General features: G+C 35.9%; 1 protein-coding gene across 2 annotated transcripts in view; it reads left to right on the top strand.

Annotated features, from left to right (window-relative positions):
* Positions 1-8,523, top strand: part of LOC113231462 (RNA pseudouridylate synthase domain-containing protein 2-like) — a 156,589-nt gene that overhangs the window by 112,419 nt on the left and 35,647 nt on the right. For both annotated transcript variants that reach the window (XM_026465799.1, XM_026465792.1), the window contains exon 3: positions 5,515-5,602. In XM_026465799.1, coding sequence (XP_026321584.1) covers positions 5,515-5,602 — 88 coding nt within the window. The remainder of the gene's footprint in view (positions 1-5,514; positions 5,603-8,523) is intronic.

Genomic DNA, 8,523 nt, shown 5'->3' with positions numbered 1-8,523 from the left:
ATCTATTAATGTTGTATTTTCTGTCAACCTTCGTTCGACAATTAAAGTTAGTCTGTGGTTTCAGTGGCGTTACGTCTCTTACCTAATTTCCTTATATAAACTAGTAAGATAAAAAAAGGGAGTAAGGTATACATAGCCTTTGGACGCCCTGTACATTGTGACAGCAGTTAAAACAAATAACCCACATATATCGAAAGAAAAAGCTTCCGGAGTCGATCGCTGTTTTGACGGATGGACCTATTTAGAGTCGTTTGTGTCCAAGTTTTACGATGTGGTGTGGTTGATTACCGATATAAGCTGATCGATCACGATTATCAGTCGAAAAGGACCGATCACAAATAGTCTGTCCCTTAGAGGAGTATTTCGTTAATCATTACGCTTGGTTGACGGACTAACATTTGCTATAAAGTGGTTATTAAATATGTCAAAGCAACTCAAACGGTCGCTGCTGCCGAAAACTGGAATTTAACTAATACTTATTCATTCACCAACGTCACGCAATATTTAGCGTGTCAAGATACAATCATAGGCTTATGAAAAATGTCGTTTAATAGTCTAAATGTTCAATATTCGGGGGTGCTTACCCCACAGAGACAACAGCCTTTCACTTGCTACGGTCCTGACCACGGAACAATAAATACAATTGAAGTGCTTTATGGGCGTGTCACGCGTGCCAACAATTTGCGAAGTTCCGTATGTTTGAACTAAGTCCGCATTTTCGCTTTGTACGTTATGGTCGTGTCAATTATCTCGCGCAAAACCTCGATAACCTTAAAAAAATGCCTTAGTTTGCTGTATTGGAGTGCAAAAACTATAGTCGTTCATGTAATATTATCCATGGTATATATACTAATTTTAATAAAAAAAAATCATTTTCTATTTATCGTAATAGATTTTTTATTATAAATAACCAAAGTAAACCTTATATAACCGCAATATGGTCGACTCTTTTTTTGAAGAACATTAATAGGCGTTAATCGTTCGTCGTCTCTCAGCTATTGCCGTTAGATGGCAACGCATTGCATGAAATTTCAATTGTAAAATCAAAACGTCATAACTTGCAGTAATAGGTACTGAACTTTCAACGATATGCCAATTGGATAAAGTTTAAATTATATTAACAGTCCAGAATTTATTACATATTTTAAATTAGATGCTACCAGATGCGACCAGTCATTATCAAGACTTCATAGCGTGTTTACTAACATTACGATAGTGTGAGTTTTGGCCACATCAATTCTGATAGGAATCGAGGCTTTAGGCTTTTCCATTGTTTTTGCTTCCGTGGAAAGATTACTTATGATAGGACTGAATCGTGTCGCCGGACCTTTAGATACATACTGTCACGCCTCTTATTAAGGTAGGTTTCATGATTCTTTTTTTTTGTTAGAAAGAGGGTACCTCCATAGTGGTCCCATTTAATTTTGAAGAAAATCATCCACCTCTAAGTGTGGCTGTTCACGCATGAAAATTCATTTTTATAAATAGCGCCTAAATTTTATTGTAGGGAGCAATTATTTTAATGGTTGATTTTGCTATTCTCCAATTCAAGGCGTTTTTCTCTCTATATACTTTGAGTAGTAAGAACCGATTTTTATTATCTCCTGTATCAAGTCCCGTATAGTGGCGAACTAGAGGATGAATCCGGGTTTGCACACTTTCCGGTAACCGATTTCAATAAAACTAGGCAAATATACATCTATTCCACGTATTTTTGAGGTCGGTTTTTTTAGTACTCTGTACTGAGATTATTGTACCTGTGTTTGTTTTTTATAATATAAAGTGACGGGACGAGCAAGTTGTGAGCCTGGTGGAAAGCGACACGCCTATCCATAACAGTTGCGCTGCCTACTGTACCCGTCACCCTGAGCCATAAGTTGACAAGTCCCATGTGCTTGTAATATTACCAGCACCTTTACCCTTCCAAACCGGAACGCAGTAATGCGTTAGTGCTTGGCAGCAGAAATAGGTAAGGTGGCAGTACCACTCTGGACGAACTCTTACACAAGGAGCTTTACTACTACTAAAAAACTATTCCTCCGCTCACATCAATCTTCATACTAGCCCGTTTATTCTGATAGCTTTTGACCTGACCTTGATTGACTTGATCATTTTTAGGATTGATCCAAATTTCAAGCATCGTCCCCATATCTTATTCTCACCACTCGCATTAGGTTAAAATTTGTATTTATTAACCCATAACATTTAAAGTATAATTTGTCAATTTAACTAGATCTACCCCTGTCTGCAGACTACCGTCCAGCGTCATTTCGTGAAAATGATGAATTGTTTTTCATAATTCTGATTCCGGTCGCATGCGGTGAAGGCTCAGTTGCCGGCGATTGTTATTCCATTAAGAGAGATGTTTATTTTTAACTCTGATATGGAAACTGCAGTTGTTTTTTGCACTGAGCTTACACGATTTACACGACGGGATGTACTTTGCCCGATCATATAAAATCCCGAAAATAGGCTAAATAAAAGTCTAAAACGAATTATATAAGAATGAAATATCGAACTTAAGTATCGAAATTAAGTTAGGAAACTGCTAAATTTTGATTTTTAACTGAAGTCCGAGTACAAACCTAGTTATAAATTCACATTTATCCCAAAATTTGAAAATTGCCAATCGCCATCTGGCGCTTGTTAACGTTTAATTTGTGTCAAATTTTCTCCGCATGTTTTTTTTATTTTATTCATATTATTTCAGAGTGCGCGAATTGCAGGACGCGAGGGGCGGTCCCCGCAACAAACGGTTTTGATTTTGTTATTTAGATTATTTTTTTATCAAACTAGAATAATTTATATTCTTTGACAAGCAAGATATAGAATAAGTATGTAATACAGAATGGAAAACGAATAAAAAGCTTGTAGATTGTTTCGCTTTTAAAAAACTTTTCTCATTTCGTGCCTCGGCACGTCCCCGCTGACACAACTTTTTGTGGTGTGTCCATATTGGAGGCTATTGTGTGGCAAGGAATGGTGAATTCCTTATGGCATACTCGATGGCAAAAACAAAACACTATTAGATTGATAAGAAGGTAGCAGTATCTAAGAAATACATATGCGCAACGAGTCTAAAGACGAGTATAAACTACTTTTATTTGTAATATTTTAACATTTTATTGGACCAATAAACCAACAGGACTGCTAATCTCCATACTGCAGATTCTAACTCTGTAAAAGGTCAAAATCCCGTCTTGTAGTTTATATTATGTAAATGGCAGGCGATATCAAATTAATTCCTCTTTCATATAAAATATTATTCAAATTTTGATCATGACCCAAATTTTTTTTCTGAATACAATAAAAATACAAATATGCAAGAAAATTATTTAAAATTTAACACTTGCTAACATGGGTAGGTGGCGCTAATCCTAAACAAAATAAAAGACTATTGGTAGTATCCATAAAAATATATGCAATAAGCGCCATCTAGTTTCTTTGTTTGTTATCACTAGAAATTTACATAAAAATAACTAGTGTACACTCGTCATGACATCTGGTGTACTAATTGGTACTAATACCCGACTTTGCTTTCTTGTACTGCGATTAGCGGTGAAACATGAAAATGAAAAAGAAAAAGTTTATAAGTTTAAGAGTTTTGTTTCTGCTTTTTAAGTTGTTTTTACACAACGTTGGGACTTCCTAGTAGGTGTCATCCACCTGTGACAGGAAGTCCGCTCTTCCGTTATCTTTTAGTTGTATTAAAAAACTCGCTTTTATTTAATAATTCTCTAAGGTACAAAACTAATTAAACTAATTTTAAAAGTTAACAAAGATGATAAGCTTAACCAATATACAAAAAATATTGTAAATGATAAATGTAAATGTAACCAAAACTAAAATAAATTATAATAAATGTTGTAAAGCAGTCTTCCTGATAATCTTCTTGATAATCTTCATGATAATACCAAGTGATAGAACGAACCTGTTGAGACGGGGCCCTCTGAAGAGGGTTTTAGGCCAATGTCCGTCGTGCTAGCCCAACTCTTCAGACATTTTCTATGAGTGTGAATCATTTTGGTGTACAGGTTTCGTCAGGTTGTACTTCATCATTAATCATAGATATTGCTTTGCAAAATATTATAATGTACATTAAACAGAAATTAAAGTCCACATCGTAATAAGTTTTAAAAATTCATAGTTTTTTCAATGCATTGGTGAATTTGTTTACGTTTTGATTCGGATTTTAAATATTCTGGGAGTTTAAATACATTCTTATTGACAATGGGATGAGGTCCGGAACTATATATCTTTAATTTAGACATCGCTTATATTAGGTTATTTTTATTTCGCTGAAACGTTTTAGCATCGGAAAAAAACATCGAAATTGTGTGGTAACACCATGTAATTCACAATTTCACCGAATATTCTGTCAACCTATTGTGTTAAAAGCAATATTTCGCATTTTCGCCTCCCTCGACGAGTTACAATAAATTGTTTACATTTTACTATTTTTAAGTTACTCTTTTTTTTATTTAAATTTTGTTGTCTTCCTTCGTGATATTTTATGCTTTTCGTGAGATGTGATTGAGATTTCGTAACCGCCTTCAAAAAAGGAGGAAATTCTCATAACCATTTTTTTTATGTGTATACTTATTACTGATTTTCCCGATTTCGATGATTTTGTTGCGAAAGGTGTGATCCTATTTGAATTTGAAGAAAATATTTTACCTCTATGGCGATTATCTCACTGCTCCGCGCACGCAACGGTGTGCGTAGCTGCGTTTTATAACGCGGTACCGAAGTATCTCAATTTGTTTAGAAAACACGACGCCGCACAACACACTGACAACGCGTCTCCGCGCGGGAGTGCGGGGCGCATGATCTGTCGTCTCGCGCACTCCGCTGCGTCGTACGGGGCAGTGTGATAATCGCTAAAGGATGGAAAATTAGGGGATGATTCCGGATTGAATTTCACCTGCTTTCCGTTAACCGATTTTGTTAAAAAATTTTGCATATTGGTATAATTTCAATGAGAAGCCGTTCTAATGATGGAAATGGCAAATAGGTGAGAGAAACTCTTAAGCCGTGTACTTAGGCTCATATGATTCCTTTCGACGGATACATCTACACATATGTGCCAAACCAGGGCTACCACTTTACCAACTGAGCTACAGATCGAGTCAACAGACCTTACGGATTTGTCTACCCGTTTGTTACAGATTTATTGGTTTTTTTTTTCAGGTTTTATCGCCGTCCTGTCAGACTCAAGGAATTTTTCTTTGTGTTCGATCTTTGTATTAATAATTATAACAAAGTAGTAGAGTTTATTTCAACAATAAATAAAAATTAATATCGTCAAGATATTCAATAAATATAAATACGTTCTTTTGTAACTAATTACACGCCGTGTATTTACAAAAAAAAAGAAGAAAACTTTTTGCCGCAAAGCGGATCTCAGAGGTTCCAAATCCATTCTTGTAACGCCTTTATAACCTGTCTAATCACAAAGAAACAAACGATAAAATATATAAAAATGATAAAAACAATGTTTTTTGTTTGTTACAGGCGAAGTTAGAAACAAAGGCGCTGAAGGCGAAGAGGCCTGGTTTCACAGACGACAGATATAACGAAACTTCGTATTATATTGAGAATGGTAAGTTCTAACAATAAGAAAGGGATTAAATACGTATTGTGGGTAAGGGTGGAAATACAAAACTGCGAATCGGGGCGATGCGAATTCGCATTGCAGAAATCTGCGACGCGAATTTATGCGATGCGATTTCGTACGGCAAAGCGTCTTACTGCCACGGTTCGGGTGATTATTCCTTCGACGATCGTCAACGGCACTAAACGTATTTTTTAAACTAGGCAGCGACAGGGATCCTTAAAAGAGTGTTGCACTGCTGTTATTGATAAGCTAGTATACGAAAACAACACAAAGAAGATTAACATCGCAGGAATGCGCGATGTGAAGCAATTCGCAAATTCTTGCGACGCGTCGTGCGAGCTCGTAGATTTCTGCGATGCGACGTTGCATCGCACTTTTGTGTTTCAACTCTTAGATTCCCTATATAACTTTTTTAGGAATGGATCTTTTTTGTTAGACAAATACCGATAATTAACAGTATTGTATGCAATCGCTGCATAATGAGGGCTCTCAAAGCCGAATACGAGTTTGGACCTAATTATGTAACATCGAGTATATAACAGAAATAGAGACGAAATAAGGGCCATCACTGGCAACTTATCAGGCAAATGGGCCTTATATCACTTTTAAATAGCAACGCTCGTTTCCACTGAAATCACAAATTAGAAAGCTGAAATAGTACAGCGCCAACAACTGACCTTTGTCTATGTCTTCGTATATTCCAAAAATATTCTGTATTTATTGTAATAAAGATAATACCTCTAACAATGGGGGCTGTTCCATTTGATGTTATGAGAAAAACAGCAAAACATCTAATTACAAAACAAATGGAATCACATTTCATCGGTAATTAAATGTCATTTTTCAATTGTTGTTCATTATAGTAAAGATCAAGTTAAAGTGGTCGTTGTGAAGTGAAACAATTGACGACACTCGTCAATTGTTTCGAATTCGTGCTGGCCAGTCGGAGCGCAGTTGTCACCTTAAGAGTATGGCAGAATAGTTTTCTAACAAATTAAATGACATTTCGTCTCTATTTCTGGTTACTTGATGTTACGTAATGATTGCGTACAATACTATTTCTACGAGTAAATAAATATATATAATAAACACAACCAATATTTAAAGTATATTATATTAACAATCCATAACAAAATATTCAAACGAAAGCCAAACAAAAGATATAGAATGGAAGTGACCAAGTGCCGCTTTTATATTTTAACCAAATTTATAAAGGTTTCTTTTATGGCCAGGTTGCAAGACTTTTAGGCCAATTTAACCAATCACGAGGCAGTAGAGCGTTTGAGTAGCGTTATTTTTTATATTTTAATTAGCAAAAATACGGCGTTTGAAATTTTTCAATTCAATAGTGAGTAGCATAGACAATAGAATTTTGATTCAGAACTAAAAAGAGTGCCTTACTGAAATGGTTTATAAAATTATAGTTAACAGACTACAGTTCAGGAGTAGAAAAATGTTATTTATTCATTCCGGTTTTGAGGGGTGTCGTATATTTGTTACCACCGTATGTTAGTCCAGTGTCGTGCACCTCATGTAGGCAAATAGGCACTGCCTACCATAGCAAGAAATAACGCTCATAATATCGAATGCTAATCTAATATTCTCCGATTCTTTCTCAAAACAATTATGGCTCGCTTTGCACCCTTTAAATTGCGCGCCACAACGTTGTTACCGAGCAATGCTACCGCACAAAAAGCAGGGCCTAAATAAGGCCTGACGGGATGGCTCGGTAGGGAATCCTTTGGCATCCCTAGCAAGCTAGGTACGACGTGGCATCCTTAAGCATGCCTAAGCGTACTTAGGCATGCCGAAGCATTATTTAATTTTATTAATTAATACACTGCCATAACAGCACATTTTATAGTCCCCTCGAACCACGTTAGAAGGCGTTGACCAAGTTTACGTAAATACTAAATCATGACGTTAAAATTCTGTTTCGAATTGTGGCCACGTCGACTGAATTTTAATTATGGAAGACCAAGGATGTCAGTAGGCTAATATGGGACACGTCCTTTTGGGTATGGGCACATGGAATGTAGCTGATTTCGTGTTACATCCGGTACTTCATCTGTCCCTCTCGTCTTTCTGACAAAGAGGGTACTTTATCTGACATCTTGAAATATACCGCATAAAAGTACCATAAACGACTTTGACTGGATTCTATAACGACATCGAAACGCCCGACAACCCTTCCACCATTTAATTTTAATCTGATCGGTTTTATCCTATGGGTATTGCAGTCACGGTTGATGTCGCTACTCTGACGTTTATAGTGCCCTGGGCCACGGGGAAGTAGAAGCTGTCAGATTCTTTGTCGGAAATTGTACATTACGTCATTTATACAGCGTTAAAATGTGCGATATATGAACGAGCAGTACTTGTAGCTTTACTTGTGGTCGAGTATTACTCACTAGTGTAGTATATTCTTTAGCATTTAGTATATTTAGTATGTTTTATAAGCTAAGCTTGCTTATTGGGTGATGAACCATTGTTATACATTTTGAAGAACAAGGACAACTATATGACATTGTGTATATAGCTATTTTAGTCGTTTAATCATCGCCGCGAAATCGATAAAACAAAAAATGGTTGGGTTTGTAGTTTCTGTTTGTACATATTTTACATTATATTAGTTATTATTTACGTATTTCGAGTTACTGTCACGCATTGAACTATATTAAAAATGTTCTCCTCACCTTTTTCCAGTAAAAATTTATATTATATGAATTTATGTATATATAGGGTGGAAATTTGTAATACCACCTGGAGGGAAAGTACTCTAAATACTGGAGATAGAAATTTTTACTTAAAGGAAACATTCCTTTATTTTTTAAAAGAAATAAAACTGCACTCATAGATTTTCGAAAATTTCTAGCAACACGCGGGAATCGAACCCGCTTTAATCT

This window comes from Hyposmocoma kahamanoa, unplaced genomic scaffold, assembly GCF_003589595.1.
Source record: "Hyposmocoma kahamanoa isolate Upper Pololo Valley unplaced genomic scaffold, ASM358959v1 102, whole genome shotgun sequence".
NCBI lineage: Eukaryota > Metazoa > Arthropoda > Insecta > Lepidoptera > Cosmopterigidae > Hyposmocoma > Hyposmocoma kahamanoa.
Note: the sequence above shows the minus strand (reverse complement) of the source record. Positions and strands in the feature narration are given on the sequence as shown.